This window comes from Anoplophora glabripennis, unplaced genomic scaffold (genome assembly GCF_000390285.2).
Source record: "Anoplophora glabripennis isolate ALB-LARVAE unplaced genomic scaffold, Agla_2.0 scaffold158, whole genome shotgun sequence".
Lineage (NCBI taxonomy): Eukaryota > Metazoa > Arthropoda > Insecta > Coleoptera > Cerambycidae > Anoplophora > Anoplophora glabripennis.
Window position 1 is genome coordinate 877,437 of NW_019416265.1, and position 27,821 is coordinate 905,257.

A 27,821-nucleotide genomic window follows, 5' to 3' on the forward strand; every position below is an offset into this window, starting at 1 on the left:
ATTTTACTGTTCATTACAATTTTTAATTCTAAATAAACCCTTGTTTTTGACATTTCTAAATTATTTTAATTATTTCAACTATTAGCATTGGAAGTATCAAAGCCAAATATCTCGGAAACGGTGCGAGACAGCTACTTTCATAAAGTCCACCTTTTTTGTGTAAAAAACGTTGGAAAATAAGAACTTGATAGAAAAGATGAGATACCTTAAAGTACAAAAAAGTTATGTCGTTTCCAACACCTTCAATCTACGGCAGCCGGCGCCCTTTATGAACCATAACCAAAATGTGGACAAATTTCAATTCCTCTATCCAAAGAACCTCAAACCCCAAAATTTTGTGTAGTTATTTGCATTTATTAAGAAATAATGAAAATAAACTAAAATAATATTTTACATTTAACACCCTGTATGTCTTTAACTATCAACTTTTGGACTAAGGTAAGTATGGCTAAATCGCAACATTTTTACTTCGGGAATTTACCCATGAATTTTGGCCCATTACCTCGGGACCACCCTGTATACTAAAACCTTCCTCGAGAACCACTCTATCCATTGGTAAAAACAGCATGAAAATCGGTGCAGTAGTTTTTGAGTTTATCGCGAACAGACAGACAGACGCGGCGGAGGACTTTGTTTTATAATATGTAGTGATATAACTTTNAAAAACAGCATGAAAATCGGTGCAGTAGTTTTTGAGTTTATCGCGAACAGACAGACAGACGCGGCGGAGGACTTTGTTTTATAATATGTAGTGATATAACTTTAAGTAATTAGTTTTTAAAATGCATTTAAATTCTTATGTACGCCGTAACTGAGCGGCGTAAACCGGGACACCCGGAATTTGTGTGTGAAGTTGTATTGGTGCACTATTATAGGCTATTGATTATATCCAAAAAAACAGGGTTAAAAGGAACTATGACGTTCAAGCAATTTTATTGTATAAATCGTTCAAATGGTCATTTTAGATGAAAAAAACGCGGAGTGCTATTAAATTAGAGGGTGGAAATTGGAGATAGGAGTGAAAATGCACCACTTTCAATTTTTTTATTATAGCTCGAAAACGAAGCAAAATTTCGCTATAGTTCATAGGAAAAATTATTTAAAGAATTGAATATCCTATAGAAATGGCTTAGTTCAAAAATTTAAAAGGAAAATTTTATGCAAAAAAATGTTAAACCATTTGAAAAAAACGAAATATTCGATTTTTTTATTTTTTTTACTTTTTTGAGCGTTCGGTATAGGCATTGCTTCATAGAAAAAAAAAGTAGATAAATTTCCTTTAAAATAAGAGGTTGTAAAGTTTTTGGATGAAAATTGACTGAATATGGCCGCTCGAACTTACAATTAGCCAATTTTTCAATTTTCGTCGCGTTTTAATTCTAATTTTTTTCATTACATGACTTGTTCGAAGGGCCATTAAAAATTAAAAAACCGCGGGGTGCTACTAAATTAGAGGATTGAAATTGAAGATAAGGGTAAAAATGCAATTTAGCAGTTTTTTAAATATAGCACGAAAGCGAAGCAAAATTTCGGTGTAGTTCATAGGAAAAATTTTGTACAGAATTGAATTTCCCATCGAAACAGTTTATTTAAAAAATTTAAAAAAAATATGCAAGAAATCGTTAATAAAAAGCAAAAAATAAGATTTTTTGATATAACACTAAAAACCGCTCTTCTGGTGCAGATAAGCCGACTGTCCTCGTACGTGATGTAAAACAGGAATGGTCGTAAACTACACTGTTTCATTTGGTTACATATTTGTTTAGTTTTCGACTTTATTAGTTTGGGGAAGCTTGTACATAAGTCTTTAAGTGATGTAAGTGTATAATCTTATATAGTTATTTATTCCAACGTTCAGTGACGATATAGTGAAATTTTGTGTTTTAATTTCAAGATTTTGTACATTATGAAAAAGCTTGGTATACGAATCAAGAAAGAGAGAAGTAAGAAAATGATATCAGATAGATTACGCCAACTTATAAGATTAGTTCAACACTTAAGAGACTTTGGGAGTTTTGAAATTTTAAACGCCATGGAAGAGGATCCTGGCACCAGTACTCGAAGATTTGCCACAAAATCTTGTGTTATGTTACATATAAAAATCAGATGAGTAAACAGATTATTTATTTATTTTTGTGTATTTCATATATCATTATTGATTACTGATTGAATTTGCTGCTAGGTTTCTTGTTAAATACTATTACATAGTTTATCTTATTTAAAAGTATTAAACTTTAGTTTTTGTGGGATGTTAGAGCTCGTGGCGAACACCCATTAATAAAAGTAACTTGCCAAATCTCACGGCGAGTGGTGTGGAAATTTGCTTTTTAATAACCTTTCCTTTAAAAATAAAATTTGACAACAGTGCACAGCCCAGTTCCCAATTGTGCATGCTCTGCGACTAAAGCGCGCCGTAGTTGGAAGTCCAGCGGCAATGTAAGAAAATTACCAAAAAAAAAATAATTAAAAAAATTACGGAATTTGAAAAAATAATCAATTGATACATTTGTAAAGGTCAAAGGAAGCCTCTGCAAAGACATGACCCCATTCAAAGTTACAACAAAGTATAAACGTATTCCTACCTAATGGTTATCTCAACAATAAGTTATAGCGATTTTGCAACGAATTTGAATAAGTTCTCTCTTCCAAATAAAGAAAGGTATCACTTTTTCCAAAGATCAATTTTAAGAGTTCTATAATCTTTCAAAGAAAGAATATGAAACACGGTTTGTAATCAACTTAGATGTCCCTGCCAAATACTTTCAATTGCAAGATTTTTTTTCTATTTAACACTTTTTTACAATTTCGAAGCCGTAATTAATAAGTATGAACAGAATGTACTCATTGTCAGTGCCGTAGAAATTAACAGATTTGGAACCAGCTGCCAAAGAAATTTGAATCATCTTTCCAACAAAAACTTCGAAAAAAAAATGCCTCAAATAAAATTCCAAATATATTATGGGCACCATAAGCAGCAAACGATAGAGGAAATGTTGACTTGAATCTTTGGCATTTTCTGCCCATCCGGGGGAAAGTGTGCAATGCTTCTCACTTTACTAATTTTGGGGTGCTGAATACGAATCTGTCATTCTTATCGGCCAAAAATCTCGGGGACACAGTGAAATCTCCCCTTTTTTGGGGGTGTATTGGAGTTGACATTGTAACTTGCAACTACAAATGGTTCTAGGAGCGGTGAATTTTTGTACGACTTGTACACTGTACTTTGATAGCTAAGCAGAAAAATGACACAAAAACAGCAATCCACCCTCTCACCCCTTCCTAAGAAGGGATAGATTTACATAACCCCTAAGAAGGGATTATTTCAATATAATTGCTATGCAGTTATTTTTTGGGTTATCCAGAGGAAAGTGTGCAATACGATTTTATTGATTAGTTTTTGTGTGCTGAGTACGAATCCGTCGCCGTTATTGCGTAAAATTGCAGGGAACACAGTAAGAATACCCCTTTTTGGGGGTGGTTTTCATTCAGGTCATTTTTCTGCTTAGCTATCAAAGTACAGTATTTTTTAAGTATAAAGTCGTACAAAAATTAACCGCTCCTAGAACGACTTGTAGTTGCAAGTTACAATGTCAACTCCAATAAACCCCCAAAAAGGGTGTGTTCCCGACATTTTTGGCCGATAAGAATGACGGATTCATATTCAGAACCGCAAAATTAGTAAAAAAGAAGGATTGCACACTTTCCCCCGGATTTGCAGAAAATGCCCATTTTTTAACATTGTTCTTTTATGCTGCAATTATTTCATCGTTTCCCAAAATCTTTATCTTCAACTATATGCATATTTATCATATTAAAAGATGAAATTATAAATAATATAAGCATATATTTTTTAATATAATGCGGTACAGAACTTGGAACCAACGACGAAACAAGTTTTATTGCTAACGTTTCGACTTTTAATAATAAGATTAAGTCATCAGCAGAGCTTAGAACATAAATATTATTAAAAATATTGTCTATAATTATTAACAACAATTTATTGTAACGCATAGATAATTATACTTTTTAATAATATTTAATTTTTTAGCTGTAATAATAACTTAATAAATACATTTCGGTACGTTGACAATAAAACTTGTTTTGTCTTTGGTTCATAGCAGTAAATTAGTTCAAAGAAAAATGAAAAATATTTCCATAACTAACCTATTTATTTTATTTTATGTACCCCCACATATCTAAGCACATTTTCACATTTTCAAGTTGGTGTTGCTGAAGTTCAGAGTAGATTTTATCAAAGTATATAAATATACGAAAATATACCTCCTTGAAAGTGATAATAGAGAATATCGAGCTCATCCTTCCATTAAATGCTACTTTAGAAAATATTATTATACTATAATTTCAAATAAGTGCTTCGTAAATATGTAAAGGTTGTTTTAAATTACTATTACAATTGAGATCTACAACGATAAATTTCATCAAATATCTCATTTGTGTCTCCTCTTATGTGTGTATAATTTTGTTCTTTAAAAAATCGTAACTCTTAATTTATCAGTTAAACTACTTCTCTTGAAAGTACTGCATCAAGACAGAAGTGATCGTTAATTTTAATCAAAGTGCTGTTAAGAAATTGCACTAAATTTTTAATGTGATGTTTACCAGTAAAGTTCAATGCAATAAACTTGTCGTTAGATTGATTTATTTACAAAATAAAATTCTTAAGATGTTCATGAGGTATAAAACTGTGTATTAGAAAGTTTTAATGCATCATTTTCATAAATTTTCATAGGTTATGGTCCTTAATCTCAGGCTTTTGTACAAACACAAAGTGCTTCATTGTAGTTGGTTATAGAATTATATTTTTCATTACTTTATTTAATAAATGCACTAAAATGGACAACCAATTAAACGTATTTCTTAAAAAATATTAATCATCATATTCAGTTCATCCAAAAGCATATTTTTCATATAAAAATTTCATTTTATTGAAGTCAAGAAAGAGTAGATGTTTTAGAGTAGTGACGTCATCGGTATTTTTTTAATTTATACATTTTTTTGCACATTTTGATAGAATTTTTTATTTCTTTTCCAATCATATAAAATTAGTAAGCCCTTACGTTGCGAAATTTTTGAGAAAAAATGAGAAAACTTTCAGCCTTTGATTTTAGTTTAAGGTGCTCGCTTTCTAAACCATATCAAATAAAAGGCGCTGGAAAAACAATTTTGCATACGGCTTTCTGTCACATATGGGTTTGTTTGTAACTGATAACATCGTAAGTTCCATGTGAAGGGTTTTATGTAGAAAAATAGACACTACCCTTTTTTGTTTCATACTTTTATGTAAATACTTACATATTATTATGATATTGAAAGCCGATAACGATACACAATTACATAATACAATGAAATTTTGAAAATTATGACATATTAAAATAGAGAACTCTGACAACAGGGATGTGTTATACTATACAGGGTCGGAAAGTCCCCATGGTTCATCGGCCGTTACGTGAGAGCGATAAAGAAAGTCATAGAAAATAAGATGTGGATCTTATTTGTGGAAGGGCGAAATGGGCGGTGACTATTAGACGCCTTCATTATAGCCATCTTTCTCTATCGCACGGATTTCTATGACTTACTTTATCACTCTCACGTAACGGCCGATGAACCATGGGGACTTTCCGACACTGTATATGAGAAAATGAAGGATTCAAATTAACGTATAGAATAAGTTTTAATACATAAAATGCAAAATCGTTACATGATAAGATCAATCTGTCAAAATAAATTAAATAATGCAAAATTTTAAATTAAATATGTAGGTTAATGAAAGCAATAATACATACTAAAAAGTTAAAATGTATAACCTAGTACAACTTTGAAAAGATATTCATCATATAGCAGCATTGGTTTGGGGAAATTTGAAAAATTAAGATTTTAACAGGTAGATTATCGTAGAACAAGAGTTGTACTTATAAATTAAATCCATGCAATAAACTAAGACTATAATTAAAGTTCATCATACCTTTATCTATATTTATGAATGGAATTAAAATTAAAGTTTTTTATATAATTTCATATAGCGATTTTCGAAATGTCAAGCCCACAACTCAACATTGTGTAAAATTTATTGTGTAAATGATATTTCTCAGATGTAAAATGACCTGTGTTAAAAAGACCTTCTATTCACACAAGACTGTATTTAAATCCCAATTTACATTCCTAGTAGTGTATAAATATTGAAGGTTGTCAGGAAACGATGACCCTGAAAACATTTTAGTCATTAGTTAATTCATACAAGATGAAATTGTTCAAAATAGTGAAATTAACTTAATATCAATGTTGTGGAACAATACTAGTGACAGAATTAAGCTAAATAACATAATTTGGTTAAATTTCAATTAGCAAAATTTTGTAGAAACTTTAAAAATCAACGTAATATAAAGATTGAGGTATGGAAATTTAGAGAAAATTATGTAGAATCCTAATATACCAGTGTCATGCTGCAAAAGACATACATGAAGGCATAATTCCAGTTTAAAAATTTCATAAAGCTTCAAATTAATGTTGCTGTAACGACAACCTCATTTGTTATCAATTTATAAAAACTGTTATAGGGCTTCTAGTCCAGTCTTTCATAATTTGTCGAACCATAAACATCATTCAATCACTCCTAAAATAAACAAAAGCCAGCGAAATTAAATAAATAAATGAATACGTAGTTACCAGTTTTCAAACGTCAACAACAGCAAGTGGTATTCTGACAACTGTCAAAAGTGAAAATTTTCCAGCAGTTAAAAATTTCTCAACAGTCCAAATATTCACTGAGATTTATATGATGGGAATAAGTGTCATTTAACCAAAAGTGCAAAGTATAAATTTCCACTTAAAAACTAGTGAAGTTCTGTGAGAAAATACAACGACAGGCGAAGTGCAAACCCAATCAACCATTGGAATATTAAGTACATGGAACCAGTTCTTCGATCTAGATCATACAAAACCCAACATCGACCAGGACGAGGTTCACGACATCTGGATGGCATCTCCGAAACCAGAAATACACTAAAGCAATACTTCTACAAATTGGCCAATTCAAAAATTTCATCGTACGAATTCGTATATAACAATCAAACTTATAACTATAAAAATTCTGTGTTAAAATATCAAAGTCGACTAAATATCAAAATGTTACCTTCTAAATTAGTATAGGATAAAGTAGATTTAGGATAATAAGTAAGAATACAATTTGTCAATTGTCTGCAAAATTAGATATGAAATATATTTTGTTCATTTCATGTTAAATAGTATTTTTCATTTCGTACATATATAAAAAAAATTTTTGTGAAAGACACTGAGAAAGAGCAAGCTCCAACTGAAATAATTTACAAGACCAGATCTTATTGGCACCTGGGCAAAATAAAAGTAAAATAATTCACTCATACACACATATCAAAAACATAACTATATTGTAACGAATTGGAAATGTACACAAAGAATAACGAATGAAAATTACCTGACCGAACTTTGGATCATAAATAAAAATTAATTATTAATATAGCAAACCAATAAAATAGCATAAAATTGTTAATATAAAGACTGAATATAAAATAAGTATCAATTAAAGAATACCACATAGTATAAAATTAATAATTTTAATTTAATTCACAAATACTTGATACTTGATACTTGTTAACACTCAGTACAATGAGAAAACAGAATTTAAACCCAGAGTGACATATATCAAATAAAAGCCCAATATCCATAGATGAATCTGATATGCATATTTTGGGAACACGAGTAAATGTAGAAAAGATATCTTAAATGAACTGAAGTCATATATGAAATTTTTTATCAAATGTCAAATTAAATTATAATTTTTATCAAATGTCAAAACTAAAGTTGGCTTTACAAGTACCTGGAAATGACCTAGAAAAAGAACATAAAATAAGGAATATTTTAATAACTAGCGATAGAATTGTTTGTTAAATTAAAAGGACATTGAAAAAAATATATTAGTTATAAGATGTGTAGTGAAAAGTGTTGTTAAAAAAGGACATCCAAGGACTAGGAATTCTGCGAAGGGACCTTAAGAAAAATTAAAACCAGAAAATTCTAGAATGATAAGAAACAAAAGTTTGTTGAGTGGTTACGGCTTGGGTTTTGGAGAATACAGAGAGTAAAGAAGCAGCTCCACAAAATTTAAATTTGTTAAAGAAAGAAGAGTCAAGTAAGAAAATTAAACTTACCATAAAAGTTAAAAGTTTTTTGATAAAACACACAAGAAAGAAATTTACCATCGAAAAGAAAAATTTCCAGTACCAGTGGTGAGGAGTCCAGAGAAGTTTCCAGTGGCCCCATAAATGGTGTGCTGAACATCTATGCAGTTTCCATTAAAGAAGAAGTACCAGCTAGCGAAAATCAGGTACCTAAAATAAAATTTAAAGTGCACTAAAAACAAACATATAGCTATAACCTATAAATGGTATTATTCTATCGCATCAAACCTTAATTAAAATGATGCTGAATAAAATAAAGAACTTACCTGACTAAAATTAAATCAAGCCCAACAATCATATTGCAAAAACTTCACAAAATCCTCGATATCGATCACATTTATCAATAACCAACGGCCATATTGATTAGAATAGACTTTTATGTCAAAAAGAGATTATGCTCTATAAGATGCAAAATACAGTACAACAAGATGTGTTAAGAATTGACTAATTAAAAGTAATTGCTAATAGAGTTACAAATTTTTTATAAAACAATTTTTTGTATTGTGTTTGATTGTAATAAATTAGATAAGACTATAAAATTGATAAAATATTCTTTATTAGTGTTATAAAAAGGTATTTATAATTAGAGCTACAATGTGAACGTTATGAGTCAACCCACGACAAATTTTGTTTAATAAAATTGTATTAAAGTTTAATATCTATTTTTTTGTGTTGCATTGTATTTGTTTGTGTATAAAAATCAATAGAACCGACTCCTGAGATCGAAAATAGTAAAACAATCATCGAACATCAGCTGGCAAGGGAAAATATAAACTACAGGGTGAGACAAAAACGGTTTGTATTTCACAATTATCATTTACACAAACAAAATAACATAACACAACACACCACACAACAAAAACAACTCGGACAAAATAATAAAATAAATTTATTTAAACAAAACACAACTTAGACACAAAATTATATATATTTCATAACAATATATTCTTATAATGTAAATCGTGCAGTTATAAGAAGGCAACGGTTGTGCCACTTTTTGTTTGAATAAAATTACATAAAAGAAAACTCGGCCTACAGCCTACCCTCTACCACATTACAGTCGCCCTAACATTTCCGATCTCTACACATTACGTAAGTTGGTCTAAATTGTTTTATTTTGATCCCAAGGGTATGTGGTATGTGCCCCTAACCTTTCTGGGACGCTCTGTATACATTATTAAGCAAAGTTCCTGCTGATTAAAAAAACAGCATAGTTTACCGCCAGCGCGGTTGCCCTGGTTTACGTCCAACTTAATCATTAGAATGTAATTTCTGTACGACTGCATTATGGAAGCTCTCGGTGGTCGTAATCAATTTTTACGGGAATGTGCTGTCCGCTCTCAATAGAGCAGTTATGCTGTTGGGCGCGATTTATGGGAGGCCGCAGCACGCAGCCACTGAATATAACCGCTGCGACTGCCCCGGCGTGCATGACTATGCAATCTAATATCATATCCGATTAATGTGAAATTTAAAATGACCTTTCAATCTGCAGGAAGGATATTTATAATGGTTTCAATCTACGAGTGCGTGCTATATAAAGAGGGTTAAGTTGAATTCAGATTGTGCTGGGGTTACGTGCCAATGCTCTCAATTGCAACATATTAAAAGCAATTCTAAATGTTACATTTTCCTTGGAGTGTACTCCAAAGAAAATGCATGGCCCCAACTCTCGTCTAGTCGAATTAAAATTGTTTGTAATATATTTCATTAAGTCATGTATATAATTAGTTTAACGGAAAGTAATCAGGAATCGACCACATTTTTATATAAGGTTCATTACTACTTATGAAAAAAAAAGAATCGGTAAAGAAATTAGTAGTAGATAATTAGATATAGTGTCAGTCACACGCGTCAGAAAGGTAGATCCTTCACTGATATACTGTAAAAATTTCATGATATTTGGACGAATAGAAACGAAGTTATTGCATCTGAAGTGACAGTATGTGTCATTGATACAAAAATTGAGCATCGAGCAAAGTGCTAATATTAAGCTTTATTTTAAGCTTGGTAAAACTTTTACAGAAACGTTTCAATTGATGAACCAAGTTTATGATGGCAGAGTTCATGACTGGTATACGCGGTTTAAAAATGGTTATGAAGATATAAAAACATGATCAAGATGTTGGCCAACCGAAATCATCCGTGGTCAGCGCAGATTCCATCAAAACTGTGCGTTAATTCATCAAAGATCAGCCAATTTATAGCAAGTTTGGCTGAACATTTGGTTACCGAGAATTGTGTGCACGGTTTTTTCCGAACAAGTTGACTGCAGACCAAAAATTACTCAAAATTCAACATTCGAAGAACATCATAAAGGAGTCCAAAGAGGACAAAAACTACCTTTACAACATTATGACTGGGATGAAACGTGGTATTTTCAATACGATCCAGAAACCAAGCGCCAAAGTGCCGAGTAGGAGGCGTCAGACGAACCAAAACGTAAAAAATCTCGTTTGGAGAAGTTTAAATAGAAGGTAACGTTGATTTGCTTTTACGATTCCAAAAGCATTGTCCACAAAGAGTTCGTTTCATCGGGCCAAATCGTTAATGCACAATTCTGTCTTAACCTTTTGAAGCGTTTGATGCATTGTATTACTTGTATTCGACCAGTATATCGCGCTGAAGGAAGTTGGTGTTTGTTACACGATAATGGGGCAACTCATTAATCAACACTTATGACCAATTTAAAATCGCATTTAACTGTCAATAACTCCCCGTATTCGCCTGGTTTGGCACCATGCGACTTTTACCTTTTCGGAAAAATGCATTTGACGATGAAAGGAAGGCATTTTGTAGATCCAAGACATCCTGAAGGACATCCCGACCGACGATCTAAAATTCATTCGATATGGTTTTAGACCGTGCAAATGACTGTATTGAGTCGAAAGGGGACTATTTTGAACAAAATAATTCGGCTTTGCCAAAAAAAAACTCTTTGTTATTCTTATTTTTAAAAAGTCCTGTTTACTTTCGAATGCACCTTATATAATGGGAAATAAATATAAACTCAATAGTATTCTATTTCCAACTATGTTTTCAGTTTTTTTAAATTGGTACATGTGGTTTACTGAACTGAATAATAACACATGTCACAGTGGTCGGAATTCCGAAAAAGCTGGACAAAAGTTGAAATTTCAAAGTCGTTGGTTTGCGTTAATACTTTAGAATATCCTAGAGATTGAGTCACTGCATAACTCTTTAAAGGGACAGAGAACTGGCCCATGTGTATAGACGACAGCAACTATCGGAAATACCTATGCTGCGACACATTAACATATTTCACTTGGCACTGACCCCTCGAAAAGCAGTGAATTGAAAATATGCGCAAATTTTTGTTAGAGTGCGAATCGTTGTGTGCAATATGGAGGTCGAATATATTTGCTCATCTATAATCGCATTTTTCGAAAATTGCATGTTTTTATTGTGCAAACAAAAACCTCTTGCAACTCCCATCGATTTCAAATCACATCAATCGCAAATTATCGAATTAGTTGTGATACCAGTAGATCCTGGATCCATTATTAAAAGCTGGAAAATACGTACAGGAGTGTTCATACATCAAAAGAGAAAACCTCCGGATTTTCCGGATTTGGGTTCTGAGTCATTTTTTGTGCTTCCGTGTACGACCAATTTACTATTATAGTAAGAGGACTTAGGTATATAGCTAGTGTTTTAGGGTCTCTTCGGGTTCCAAACGAGCGTTTCTAATTCAAATTGTTTTTTTTATCTATGATTTTTCAATTAATACATAATTTATCATTTTCTACACTACTGCAGTGCACGAAAAAATTTTTTTTCGATTTTTGAATGGAAAATTTCACGAGAATTTGGAAACACAAATCATCATTTTAGATCAAAATTTTTCTAAAAAGGTGCCAGATTTCAAGACAGATGACAATGAAAAAAGCTTTTCACGCGAAACTACGGTGATGTTTTCATGCTCTGACGGTTATATGACAGATGATGACGATGCGAATAACTCTTATGTATTAGAAAAACCTAAATAGAATAAGCTTTATAATAAGTAATTGTTTCGTTCGAAATGAGGAATTCATTCCAAATACATGCCTTATATCGCAGATATTTAACTTTCGTACTTTATTTATAATTAATACCTCAAAAACCTCAAATGCCGACCTAACATACGTTTTACGCGAGCTCAATATCAGACGCACTAGATTCATTAAATTAATTTCCGACTACTCTGCAGATCCCCAAGAAAAAGAGGGTACCAGACCAGTTGTCCCTTTGATTCAGAATATGCAGTCAGAATTATCAGATCAGTTCGTGTTTTGACCCTAACATCAAGACACTCTAAAAAGCGGTTATATATTATGGAGTTAAGGAAGCCTGCCAACCTAGTCATATGGTTTTGGAACTCTAATTTATGAGATCCATGTTTCCACAGTTTGGCTTTATACTCTCGCGAATCCTGTGTTATAGGGTTACGGGGTTATGGGGTTACTAGGTTATGATCCTACGGGGTTGTGGTGCAATATCATGAATTCGAATGTTTTTTCAATAACTGACTACTCAATTTAGTCATCCCGAAAACCGTTTTCTAGACATGTTTATTGATATTGGGGTCAAAACACAAACTGATTCAAAGAATTCCGACTTTAGATTCGAATTCAGCGAGTACTATGAGCTACACTAATGTGGTGTGAAAAAAAAATATTTATTGACTCTTTGGAACTTAAAAAAAAATTTAAATGCTTTTGACTTAAGGCCAAACTAAATTTGTGAGTATAATTATAGAATAATAGTATAAAAAGCGACACACAGGTTAAACCATACACTATAAACCATAGACCATAAAACGTAGACCATAAACCATAGACCATAAACCGTATATCATAAACCATAGACCGTAAACCATAGACCATAAACTGTAGACCATAAACCATAGACCATAATCGCTGACTATATACATATTCCAGATCATTGAGTCAACTTAATTGGGTAGTTTTAAACTTATATTAGTCTATTTATAATTTTTTATCTTGTGTGGTGAAGTCTATTTAACCAATCAGAAACCATAAATTTTATACATACCGATAAGAATGCATTGTTGGTATCCACCTCATTGAATATTGAAATAGGTCTTTTATCTTGAGAACAATACTCACAATCGCTAGGTTGCAAACACATGTCACATTCACATGACAATAAAAGAAATAGCGCGGCGTATTCGTTTAACGCAATAGATATCTACGAAAATTGTTTTAGTGTTAGAGATTACTCTATCCTTGTTATTAAAGTCACACAATTGACGAAAGAGAAACAGTTCCGAATTATTTCTGACATCGCAAAAATAAACATTGCCATATGTTTAAGAAGATGGTTCTATAATAACTTTATGTCGCAATCTGTTGATTGCAGTCAGCTTTCAGTGGCGCCATCTATCAACTACTTATTTTGATGCATTTTGAAGGTTGTACTAAATACGGGCTCTAACACTATGTACCCGTATATACCAGCTAGAGCAATTGTGTGACCCACAGTACGACATATGGTAGATATATTTCTTGTCAACAAATTTATAGATCACTTTTCGCGTTACAATGTGCTGGACAATACTACTCATCAAAATATCAAACTGGAGAAGAAATATATCTGCTATATGTCATAGGTATAAGACTGCCCTTAAACGTTTCCTTTTTACTATACTATATATAACATCCAGAATAAAAAACTTTTATAGAACATAAACAGCCCGCCCCTGTGGGCCAATAGTGTCGTTTATTTTGATGACCGAAAGGAGGAAATATTACAGAAAAATATTTTCAAACACGGCAGTATCCCCTGATTAATTGTCAATATCTTCCTGTTGCAATAAATTGGACGAGATATAAAAGATGGAGTCCTAAGATAATTCTAGGTTTCGAATGCCGTCGGCGCTCCGGAATAGTCTAGAGACAGAGGAAACTCTTTATTGGTCTAATAAAGTAGATACGGCCGCATGGAACTGGTATGGATGCGTGACTGCTTTTGTTGTAACTATGCCCCGTTCCAGCAATTCTGTAGATCAATATGCTCCATAAACGGACTTCCTACACTCGCTACTTGCAGGAAATTAACTTTTAGCCACCGTAGCCAAATCATTGATTTTGACTGGCATATTATCCACTTTGCCCGGGAATTTCCTTTAGAGCTACCGGCGTGCAGATGTTATTTTATACGATTTATTTTCTCTAACCCAATGTTTTTCATTCCTAGAACTCATTTAAAATAATTTTCGTAATAGATTATTAGAACGCCTGTTTTGAAAGTAAGCTGTTTTAAGAATACATTTTAGGAGTTTACTTTGATGACAATTGACAGACATTTCAACAAACTTTTTGAAGTTTGTGTATAAAAACTACTTATTTTCAATTAAAACGACTTAGAAATGGCAATATGGTCTTTATTATCACCCACTCTCGTTGAAGAAAACTACGGAGATACGTAGACGATATTTTCGTAATTTAGCATTTTACCATTGAGGAATGAAATATTTTTCTTGATAACATCAATAACAAGGAACCAACAATTAAATTAACTTCAGAAATACGTAGAAAACAATAATACATCACTCTTTCTAGATATAGCAATTCACTAAAAACAAGTATTTATAGGAAACCAGATCGCATCACTAACAGGCACCAAAATTTTAATTTCAAACATTGTATTGATTTACAGAAAAGCACAATAGAGCCAAATTGATTTATTTAAAAGATTAAATATTTGATAATGAAATTCATAAAATATGTGCTAATAAATAATCAATATGTGCGAATTTTGTTGAAGCAGTTTTTAAGAATATTGACAGTAAATCAAATTCTGTTATACAGGGTGTTTCAGAAAGACCTCCCGTAAATACAGGGGTAATAGTACCATAAAAACAAAGAATTTTTTGTTTTATGAACTATATGTCTATCTTCTATAGTATTCGAGATACAGAGCGACAAAACAAATTTTTTTAAAATAGAATTTTTACGAAAATTTCCAAACGGTGCGAAATATTTTTTTGAGAATTGCTAGTCCGAGGTTTCTAAGGATGCCAAATACGCTGGTCTAATTATAATAATAATAATATCTCTACTCCTCATTCTAACTACGAGATTTAACCCAGAAGTCGGAGACTTGTGCGGGAGAGGAGGCGGCATATTATTATTACGCAGGCCGCATTTGCGCCCAGGAACGACTTATGTTGGTAGGCCCTAACCACCATTCAGTGCAGGAATGAGGGAAACCTGGANCATTAATAACAAGGAACCAACAATTAAATTAACTTCAGAAATACGTAGAAAACAATAATACATCACTCTTTCTAGATATAGCAATTCACTAAAAACAAGTATTTATAGGAAACCAGATCGCATCACTAACAGGCACCAAAATTTTAATTTCAAACATCGTATTGATTTACAGAAAAGCACAATAAAGCCAAATTGATTTATTTAAAAGATTAAATATTCGATAATAAATTGAAATTCACAAAAAATGTGCTAATAAATAATCAACATGTGCGAATTTTGTTGAAACAGTTTTTAAGAATATTGACAGTAAATCAAATTCTGTTATACAGGGTATTTCAGAAAGACCTCCCGTAAATACAGGGGGTAATATTACCATAAAAACTAAAAATTTTTTGTTTTATGAACTATATATCTTCTATTGTATTCGAGATACAGAGCGACAAAATAAAATTTTTTGAATAGAATTTTTACGAAAATTTCCAAACGGTGCGAAATATTTTTTTGAAAATTGCTAGTCCGAGGTTTCTAAGGATGCCAAATACGCTGGTCTAATTATTTTCTTATATTTCATAGAGGACGCTAGTTATGGCTACATTCCTATTACATTTTTAGTTCTAATTTTTTTAAGGTTACGTTTTTTACCATTCGGGCTCCAATTTTGTAATGTACAATTTTATTTTCTAAAAATAACGTACTCTTGTTAGAACTTCCTAATGTGGACGGTTTTCAAGAAAAAAAGCTTTTAATTGAACTCTTACAATGTTACTTACGATGTATAAAATGAGTGACTTTTCTCAAAGTAAGCTTATGTCAAAACTTATTGATGGATGTTTCATAAACAAAGCATACATCCTTAGTAATATTTTAAACTCTAATTAACCTTATATCAAAATTTTAGTGATTGTTAATGACTAGTTAGTAATGACTAATTACTATACTTACATTATTAGTAGTATATGTTATGTATTCATAGAAAATGTGCCACATTTAACTCAGCTATGCACAGGGTCCTCAAAATTTTACGGCCACTACAGTAATTTTCAAAGGTTGAAAACTTTTTTTTCAAATGAATACCAACAATTTTATTAGTCAGGAATATGTAGAATTAAATTCTGCGTCGATTGATATAGAGATAATCGTGATTATTATAAAAGAAGAACTGTTAATTAGCGTTCCGATTCATTCTAAACAAAAAAGTTTCTTGTTACTTTTTATTAATATTAACGATTTCTGAGCAAAAAAATGATTTAAAATCAATTACATGGCATGATTGGTATAGGGTAGAAATTTTATCAAACTGTAATTTATCTAGTAGGCGACTGTCACGTTGATATTTTGTAATGGCAATTTAATTGTTATAATTAATGCAACTTGATTAATTTTATCAAATATGTGAAAAAGCAAACTATTCTAAATTATTAAAAACTAGTAGATTTTATATTAAATGTTGAAAATTAATAACTGTAACCTTACTAACAACTTACTTTTCCAGTGTGAAATTCTTGGTTAGACAAAACTATTTTCATAAAAATAATCTTTGACTGATCCTTTTGCCGCAAGAGTTTATTTCACTAACTTTTAAAATTTTTCACAGGTGGCAAAATACCCAACAAATAAAGAGAAAAAAAAGCAGAAAATATTAATTTGTGTCGCTTTTTTGGTATTTCAGGAAAAAATAAAAATTGCTTTATTGGCATCCTCTATAAGCGATTGTATCTTCACAAGGGATGATCAAATGAGATTTTTTTATATAAAGAACCCACCTTATTTTTCGACAGGGAATCACCGCTTAAATTTTTTCGCACTTATTATTTATTTTAACACCCTGTATAGTGATACGTATTTTGTTTTTATCTGCTTTTTTCAGTGTGGGAGTTTTGGCGCAAGGGTTTATTTTATTATTTTTTAATTTTTTTCACAGATAGCAAAACACCTAATACCTAAATAAAGAAAACAGTATTGGCCAAAATTTTTGAAAATTAGCTTGTGATTTTAAAAGTCCCTGGAAAACTATTTAGTATTACCCTTCCAAGATATTTATTGAATCTTTATGTGAAAACTTTAATACAACAAACATTTTTTCAAGTATCAAGCAACTGTTTTGGGAAATTAGTAAGCAATCCGTAAAATGCAGAAATAGGTCAGGTCTCATCTATCTACCAACACATCTACGAACTTCTTTCTTTAGTATGGGTACCCAGATATTTGGGAGAGCATCTAATTGTTAGAATTGATTTGAATCAGCTTTAAGCTAGTAGAACTAGGAGAACGATAATATACAGGGTGATTTAAAATTCAGTACAAAGAATTTAGGGGCGTATTTTTGGGATCAAAATAATCCTTTTTTCCTATAAACGTGGGTCCCCAATATACAATGTGTTAAAGTTTTTTATTTATTTTTTTCGATTTTTTAGGAATAATTTCCAAACAGATTTAAATGTTGGCATAAAATTTGTGGTACGGACTAAATTTAAATATGTCATTGCTTTTGACGCTACCTGTAGAGTACTACCACAGCAAATAAAACAGTCAGCAGTCTAGCTGTAGTTGGCGGGAACGATACGCGCATCCCCTCGCGTGGGCCGCCATTTGAGGAAAGAACCTGTCAGAAACGGCAGTGGCGTGGTCAGTATTACCATTTGATGTAAACCCTTACTGATTCAGTGTGTTTAAAACTATTAATTGTGTGTGTGTGCTGTGTTGTTGGTATGTATATTTTATTATAATGTATCTACTCTCTATTCAAGCAAGTCAAACTTACATTTTTATACATAACTTACATACGGTATATAAGACATTTTATTTAGGTATGTGAACTACCCAGAAATGGATAAAAAAAAGCTGGACATGTGTGTGCGGCCAGAAACTATCGTAATAAACGATATAATTCTACAAAAAGTTTCTTTACCTTCCCTAAGGACCCTGTAGGTAAATGTACGTTTTTTTTTTTTAAAATATTTACACTTGCTCTTATAAATAGTATAACGATATAAAATGTTAAATGATTATAAAATATTTTGTGGTCATCTTCTGTGTATTTATTGCTTTCTTTTATCTACGTACCTACATACCAATTATTGTATATGCTGTGACAATGCTGAGTTGTATATGTTTTTGGATTTAGATAAATAAATAACAAATGTTATTATGTATGTTATTTAATTTCTTTTTTCCCGAGTGGTTGGTAAAAAAATATTGAAGGAAAGTTTCATTCCGATTAACAAACTTAAAATAACCAAAATTCTCTAATAGTGTGGCATGTGTTCTGGGATACTTATTTCAACACGAAAGTATTTGCTATTTGTTTATAAAACTTGTCGTCCTATTCGTATGAGCAGCCCCAGTAAATAACGGCATCTTTAAATTCCAGAACCGTTATTAGCACTAACAACCATTAAAAGAACCATGAAATATGAAACATATTAGGGATTCGCATAAATTGTTCTAAATGGCTGTAGGAAGCAGCATTTAGTTTTTACTTTTAGTCCAGTAGAAATATGAATGTGACCATCAGTAGGTCGGTAGGTATATTAGAAACTATAAAATTTAACAAAAATGAATATATTATTTTTCTATATTTTATAATATGTACCTATACCTACCTACCTACAATGTAATATGCTTTTTGAAATTATTTATCTTCTCTGTCGCAACAAAAGTAAATCAAATAACTATTAGTGGGTAGGTATACCTACCTAGGTAGGTATATTAAAAATGATAATGTTAAAAAGGTAGATAGTTAGTTAGTTAAAAATGAAAACCGTATAAAATTATTAAAAAAATTTTAAACGCTCGTAAGTAATTGCTTTTCCTCAATTGGGTGTTTGTTAAGCGGCTTATACGTTTTTAGAAAATATGTTTATATAAATATCGATAATACAGTCCTGAACGAGGAGAGTAAAAATTGCAAATATCCCTAATCAGGCCCTGTCCTCTATCCTCACATGGCGGTCGGTGACGTCACACACTGAATTTCAATAGATCAAAGATGCCCCCCGAAACCTAGACTGCTGATTGTTTTATATGCTGTGGTACTACCTTGTACATTGACGTTTCGTATTAGTACGTTTATTCCACTATTAATTTAACAAAACAAATGTGGGTGTTTTTTATTTTGTTTTTTTATAATAATCTGTTTTCTGCTTGTATCGTTCCTAAGAGTCTTAAATTTCCACAAAATCTCTAACAATAAATGTCAAACTAAGAAGTCATAGCTTACTATGTATTTCAATCTGCCAATATCTCGGAAACAGTTGGNTTTTTTCACAGATAGCAAAACACCTAATACCTAAATAAAGAAAATAGTATAGGCCAAAATTTTTGAAAATTATCTTGTGATTTTAAAAGAAAACTATTTAGTATTACCCTTCCAAGATATTTATTGAATCTGTATGTGAAAACTTTAATACTACAAACATTTTTTCAAGTATCAAGCAACTGTTTCGGGAAATTAGTAAGCAATCCGTAAAATGCAGAAATAGATCAGGTCTCATCTATCTACCAACACATCTACGAACTTCTTTCTTTAGCATGAGTACCCAGATATTTGGGAGAGCATCTAATTGTTAGAATTGATTTGAATCCGCTTTAAGCTAGGAGAACTAGGAGAACGATAATATACAGGGTGATTTAAAATTCAGTACAAAGAATTTAGGGGCGTATTTTTGAGATCAAAATAAGTCTTTTTTCCTATAAACGTGGGTCCCCAATATACAATGTGTTAAAGTTTTTTATTTATTTTTTCGATTTTTTAGGAATAATTTCCAAACAGATTTAAATGTTGGCATAAAATTTGTGGTACGGGCGTTTTTAAGATGCTAAATTTAAATATGTCATTGCTTTTGACGCTACCTGTAGAGGGTGCCACCTATAAGCGTACTACCACAGCAAATAATATGCTGTAACTACCTTGTACATTGACGTTTCGTATTAGTGCGTTTATTCCACTATTAATTTTACGTAAAAAAGGTATCCTTGGTCGAAATCTCTCAACTGTTTCCGAGATATTGGCTGATGAAGAGTTAAATGCACAGCATATTTTCGATCAAAACAAATGTGGGTATTTTTTATTTTTTTTTTATAATAATCTGTTTTCTGCTTGTATCGTTCCTAAGAATCTTAGATTTCCACAAAATCTCTAAAAATAAATGTCAAACTAAGAAGTCATAGCTTACTATGTATTTCATTCTGTCAATATCTCGGAAACAGTTGGTGTGAGAGATTTCGACCAAGTATTCCTTTTTTGCTTAAAATTGATAAGGGAATAAACTCGCTAACATGAAATGTTAATGTACAGGGTAGCAAAAAAGTTAGGGCTAATTCAAGCGTACCCTTATAGGTGGCGCCCTCTACAAGTAGCGTCAAAAGCAATGACACCTTTAAATTTAGTATCCCAAAAAAAACCCGTACCCCAAGTTTTATGCCAACATTTAAATGTGTTTGGAAATTATTCCTAAAAAAATCGAAAAAAAAATAAAAAACTTTTAACACCTTGTATATCGAAAATTAAGCATTTTTGGACCCACGTTTATAGCGAAAAAAGTCTTAGTTTGACCTTAGAAATATCACTAAATTATTTGTGCTGAATTTTGAATCGGCCTGTATAATGTATAGTGTTAAAGTCATGTAAAATATTTTACCTGACCAAAATAAACGATTTAGACCCAAGTTAGTAAAAAATTTTGCAAGAAAATGAAGTTTAATTAGACAAGAATACCTCCAAATAATCAATTGTCCGTAACTGTTAATCTCATTATAAATTTTCTCGGAAAGTGCGTAGTTTAGCGATATGTTGCCAATATACATTTTTTTGCAATGAATAAATTAATATTGTTGATCAGAAGAAGCTCCTTTGAATTTTTTTTGAATTTGGATTTGAAAATTAAAAAAAAAACTAATCACTCTTTTTGGAATAACTCTAAAGTAATAAGTCTAATTGTAAATATGATTCTTTAAAACGTTTCAATATATTTTACAAAAAATTACTCCGTACTTGGCAAAAGTTAACCTATTGCTAGCGAAAAAGAATTTAACTTCCGGAGGAGATATATTGAAGTACTCTCTTGTAAAAAACCTCTACATCATTAAATATAGATATATTTTTAACAAGCGGGATTCCCACAATTCGTTCTATTTGATCGTATTCTCAAAGATATACTTTACTTGTAAAGTTGTCTGTGGAAGTAAGTCATTGCTCTGAAAATACATACAATAAGTTGAATACTAAAAATATATATTTTACAATAAGAAGATATAGGAAATGTGTCCTTGTTAGATATAAAAATCACTAATGAAGACGTTTAAAATGTCTACTAAATTATCAGCTATTTACCTTTTTTTTCTAGACTACATAAAATATTATATTATATAAACATAAAATAAATTCAAAAAAGGCATAATACTTCTTTCTTTTTTTCTATATATAATATGTCATCAGAATTCCTCAATATAATATTTTTGCAGCATGGGAGAATGAGTTATTATTAAAAAATAATTTAGAATTAAGGATAACCATTACATTTACATCGGCATTTCTCCCATTGTTGCTAAGTTGTCAGTGTTGACAACGGCCAATGGCAGTGGCTAGTCGGTTAAGTGTATCTTTAATGTATAGGTATTGGATTTAATCGCAACTTTCTGTTAATGAACCGTAAGTTCTTGTGAGATTATGAAATCGGATATGTACGAGGACTGTTCAGAAAATAACTGATCTTAATTTTTTTTAACGTTATTATTAATTTTATACATTGTTGNCTTGGCAAAAGTTAACCTATTGCTAGCGAAAAAGAATTTAACTTCCGGAGGAGATATATTGAAGTACACTCTTGTAAAAAATCTCTACATCATTAAATATAGGTATATTTTTAACAAGCGGGATTCCCACAATTCGTTCTATTTGATCGTATTCTCAAAGATATACTTTACTTGTAAAGTTGTCTGTGGAAGTAAGTCATTGCTCTGAAAATACATACAATAAGTTGAATACTAATAATATATATATATATTACAATAAGAAGATATAGGAAATGTGTCCTTGTTAGATATAAAAGTCATTAATGAAGACGTTTAAAATGTCTACTAAATTATCAGCTATTTACCTTTGTTTTTTCTAGACTACATAAAATATGATATAAACATAAAATAAATTCAAAAAAGCCATAATACTTCTTTATTTTTTTCTATATAAAGGGTGTCCCGTTCATGTTTCAAAAAAACTTGTGTGCAAGTTCCTCATGGAGAAATAATAGGAGTAGTTCATGTAAAGTTTTTTTCTTAGACACCCTGTTTTCGAAGTTGTTACTAAATGTAAAAATTTGTACGTGAGTAAACATCAACTGTGCGTTAAGAATATTGTGCAAACGTTTTCTTTCTGAAAAGCAGTGTCGCCGATACAGATAATTGGAATCGAAAAAAAAATATGTTAAAAGTCAAAATTTATTACATTTCTAAACGGTTCTGTAAACTCTAAAGCATACTACAAAAAAAAAGGTATACTTGTCGAAATTCGGTAGCATGTATTATTTTCGAGAAAAATGAAGTTGTATAGAAGGGAATGGGGGACAATTTTAATATCTACTAGGTATAGTATTTCGAGTTTGCACATTTATTTGCAGCTGTTCTGTATGTTTCCGAGTCTGTTTCCTAATATTTTTCTGTTTTTATCAGTTTTTAAGCATTCATATCCATCAACAATTCAGTCCATTCAACAATAATTGTTTATTTTAGTAATGGTAGTGTAATAGTTTACAAAATCTGAAATTAGTTAATAATAAGTAGATAATTAATTACTATAATCTGTTTATTTTGATTTACTTTTTTAAATGTTAGTTGTAACAAACTGAAACTTAAAATAAATTTAATTTTTTTTTTTAGTTAATAAAATGTTTTACAATTTACCTGTTTCATATGATACGTAAGAAATTAAAATTATAGTTTTAAATGCAAATACTGTTGGTAGCTAAATGTCTTCAGCTTGATCAATGGGAAGGTCCTCTTTCAATTTAATATTTTATTAATTAATGTACTTGTGCCGCTTTATGTGAGTAAAAAAAATCATTTTTCTCGAAAATGGTACATGCTACCGAATTTCGACAAATATACCTTTTTTTGTAGTGTCCTTTAGAGTTTACAGAACCGTTTAGAAATGTAATAAATTTTGACTTTTAACATATTTTTTCTTCGATTGTACCCCTTCAATTACCTGTATCGGCGACACTGCTTTTCAAATAGAAACCGTTTGCACATTATTCTTAACGCACAATTGGTGTTAACTCATGTACAAATTTTGACATCTTTATCTTTAGCCGATTTAAAGATAATTAAGGAAAACCATTTGGAAAGTAACAACTTCAACACACTGTATATCGAAAACAGGGCGTCTAAGAAAAAAATGTGACATGAACTACCCCTACTATTTTTCCATGAGAAACTTGCACACAAGTTTTTTTGAAACATGAACGGACACCCTGTATAATATTTCATCAGAATTCCTCAATATAATATTAGCATGGGAGAATGAGTTATTATTGAAAAATAATTTAGAATTAAGGATAACCATTACATTTACATCGGCATTTCTCCCATTGTTGCTAAGTTGTCAGTGTTGACAACGGCCAATGGCAGTGGCTAGTCGGTTAAGTGTATCTTTAATGTATAGGTATTGGATTTAATCGCAACTTTCTGTTAATGAACCGTAAGTTCTTGTGAGATTATGAAATCGGATATGTACGAGGACTGTTCAGAAAATAACCGGTCTTAATTTTTTTTAACTTCTTATCTCCTTCAAAGTACTCATCTCCCTATTCACACACTTTTGCCAGCATTTCTTTTCATTTCGCAGAGCAATCCTAAATTGCTTCATTTTAAATGGTCTTTAAAGTCTACGAATTTCCTTTGATATCCTCAATAGTCTGAAAACGGCGTCCTTTCAGCACTGATTTTAATTTCGGAAATAAGAAAAAATCGCAAGGAGTCAAGTCTGGAGAGTAAGGAGGGTTAGGGAGAACAGTAATCTGATTTTTGGCACAAAACTGGCGCATTGTCTTTCTATAATCCTGGTCTCTTTTTCACCTAACCGTTGTAAAACGCATGGTTCACTGTTTCACCTTGAGGCAAGAATTTAAAATGCACAATTCCATTAAAGTCGAACAAAACAGTGAGCATCACTTTGACATTGGATCGACACTGACTTGCTTTCTTTTGCCAATCCATTGTGATGATTGAACTTTTGTCTCAATGTCGTAACTGTAAACCCAGCTTTCGTCTTCCGTTATGATCCTTTGAATGAATGTTTCATCGTCATTGGGTTGTTCAAGGAGTTGCCGACAAACGTCCACACGATTTTATTTCTGTCATTCGGTCATCAAACGAGGAGCAAATTTTTCTCGGTGCATGTTCAATTTTCCAGTCAAAATTTCATGGCATGCTCCAGTTGAGATGCTAACGTCTTCTGCAATTTCTCTGACAGTCAATCGGCGATTTGCACGCACCAGATCTTTGACTTTCTGAACGTAGGAGTCATCATTTGAAGTCGAAGGCCTACCTGGTCGAGGATCATCTTCAATTGACTGACGCATACTATTCATAACATCGTCTACGTAAGCTTCTTTCAAAAATTGAAACGTTTCCGTGAAAGTTTTCCCCAGTTTCACCCAAAATTATACGTTGCATGGTTGTTCCAGAAAATCGCACATTTCAAAAATCATCACAAACACTTAAACACGGCGCAATCAAAAAACAATATAACGAAAATTGAATAAGATAGGTATCAACAATCCAAGAACATGTAGTTACAGAGGAACTTATGCGCAACGCAATGCTGCCAACTGCAAATCACTAAATGTCTCCATTAGCGCGTAATTTAAAAAAATCGGTTATTATCTGAACAGACCTCGTATTTATTACAATTAGTATTTGATTTTTATTAATGCTCAGTTATGATGTCCGTCTACTCTTAGCCCTGTAAGTACGTGCATAATGGAACTCCACATAAACTGAACTCAAAATAGGCCGATTTAAGCTAATTCACCTACATTGGAAATTGCTTCATCTAGCCATTAGATAGTCTCAAAGTTCCTGAAAATTTTTTGAATTTTCTAAATAACTCTAATACACGTTAAGTAATCGATTTTCAATATTTTTTTATTGTGGACTTTTGCTTTTAATTGACACATTCTGGTGTTATGTGGAGTGGTTTTTAAAACTTACAACTGCTAGAAAATTGATGTAAGTATGATGAAAATGTCCGTCCATAACGTTTATTCCATTGATGCAATAATGACAAATATTTTTCAGTTCTGATACTATCTGGAAGTTCCTTTCCTTTTATACAATTTTCATTAAATGAGCGGTTACTACTAATAAATTATGTATTTATCTTTATTACGGCTAGAAATATCGTTCCAATATAGTAGTCTGAAATGAAATGTTCTGTACGAAATGATCGAAAATAAAAAAAGACGAAATATACGTATAAACAAATCTCTTAAATTATAAAAAAAGCAAACGACTCCGTTGTTTCTTCATGTGTATAATATAATGTAAATTTTGTTTCAGAACCTTGAAGACAAAGAACGGAAACACTCACTATATAAGGATCAGTTAAGCCGAGAACAAAGGTACCTTAGGAGAAGACTGGAACAGCTTTCGTTACATTTCGCCATGTCAAAAAGACGTTCCCTTTCGGAATGCTCCTCCTCAACAATAAGTAGTAACCATTCTACGACGTCCTTCTCGTCTGCGCCTTCGCCCATTTCCGAGTCAGGTAAGAATATTACTTTTTTATTCAATATGNTATTTATTACAATTAGTATTTGATTTTTATTAATGCTCAGTTTTGATGTCCGCCTACTCTTAGCCTTGTAAGTACGTGAATAACGGAACGCCACATCAACTGAACTCAAAATAGGCCGATTTAAGCTAATTCACCTACATTGGAAATTGCTTCATCTAGCCATTAGATAGTCTCAAAGTTCCTGAAAATTTTTTGAATTTTCTAAGTAACTCTAATACACGTTAAGTAATCGATTTTCAATATTTTTTTATTGTGGACTTTTGCTTTTAATTGACACATTCTGGTGTTATGTGGAGTGGTTTTTAAAACTTACAACTGCTAGAAAATTGATGTAAGTATGATGAAAATGTCCGTCCATAACGTTTATTCCATTGATGCAATAATGACAAATATTTTTCAGTTCTGATACTATCTGGAAGTTCCTTTCCTTTTATACAATTTTCATTAAATGAGCGGTTACTACTAATAAATTATGTATTTATCTTTATTACGGCTAGAAATATCGTTCCAATATAGTAGTCTGAAATGAAATGTTCTGTACGAAATGATCGAAAATAAAAAAAGACGAAATATACGTATAAACAAATCTCTTAAATTATAAAAAAAGCAAACGACTCCGTTGTTTCTTCATGTGTATAATATAATGTAAATTTTGTTTCAGAACCTTGAAGACAAAGAACGGAAACACTCACTATATAAGGATCAGTTAAGCCGAGAACAAAGGTACCTTAGGAGAAGACTGGAACAGCTTTCGTTACATTTCGCCATGTCAAAAAGACGTTCCCTTTCGGAATGCTCCTCCTCAACAATAAGTAGTAACCATTCTACGACGTCCTTCTCGTCTGCGCCTTCGCCCATTTCCGAGTCAGGTAAGAATATTACTTTTTTTATACAATATGTCCCCGAAATAATGCATACCTAAATTCCAATATGTCGAGTAATTTTTTTAGAGAAAAACACTCGCACACGTCAATTTTTATTTTTAATCGTTTATTGTGTATATTTTTTATAAAGGTTTCATATACAGGGTGTCGAGAAATGATGGGCAATCTCACGTATACAGGCAGGTTGAAAAATGACGTCACAAGTTTATATAATTTTGTTTTCTTCTAACTCATCCTCTTGAAATTGAGAGTTGTAAATTGATTTCGTTATAAGTTTTTTGTTTCTCATTAAATTTTGATAATTTTTGGGTAAAAACCTTGTTATTTCGAACTGTTTCTACCAATGTATTGAATTTACCAGTAACTACTTTGGTGACCCGAGGGGGTAGAGCTCCTTTGATAGGTTTAGTCCCCAAAAAAATGTATGAACCTATTTTTTAATTTCTGTCTCTTTTTCATACTTCAATTAGGTAAGTGAAAAAAGTGCACTTATTTGTTACCGATAAAATGAATAGTTTGCGCGTGTAGCAATAAAAATTCCATCTTATTTATGTTACATATTAGTAGTAATATTTACCGGGAAACAACAATTGGCTGTTTCCTTAAAAAATAAAAGTATAGTGTTATATCACAAGAGGAGGGAGCTAGTATATACTTTTCATTGAAA

At 31.5% G+C, this 27,821-nt stretch overlaps 2 protein-coding genes across 2 annotated transcripts in view; both read left to right on the forward strand.

Annotated features, from left to right (window-relative positions):
- Positions 1-26,333, forward strand: part of LOC111691326 (max dimerization protein 1-like) — a gene marked incomplete at its 5' end in the record, with an annotated part of 87,511 nt that extends 61,178 nt beyond the window's left edge. The window contains 2 exon segments of the mRNA XM_023457321.1: positions 26,033-26,240; positions 26,311-26,333. Coding sequence (XP_023313089.1) covers positions 26,033-26,240; positions 26,311-26,333 — 231 coding nt within the window.
- A 462-nt stretch (positions 26,334-26,795) lies between these two features.
- The window catches only part of LOC108905685 (max-interacting protein 1), a 49,162-nt gene continuing 48,136 nt past the window's right edge, over positions 26,796-27,821 (forward strand). Inside the window, exons 1-2 of the mRNA XM_023457323.1 lie at positions 26,796-26,807; positions 26,932-27,139. Coding sequence (XP_023313091.1) covers positions 26,796-26,807; positions 26,932-27,139 — 220 coding nt within the window. The remainder of the gene's footprint in view (positions 26,808-26,931; positions 27,140-27,821) is intronic.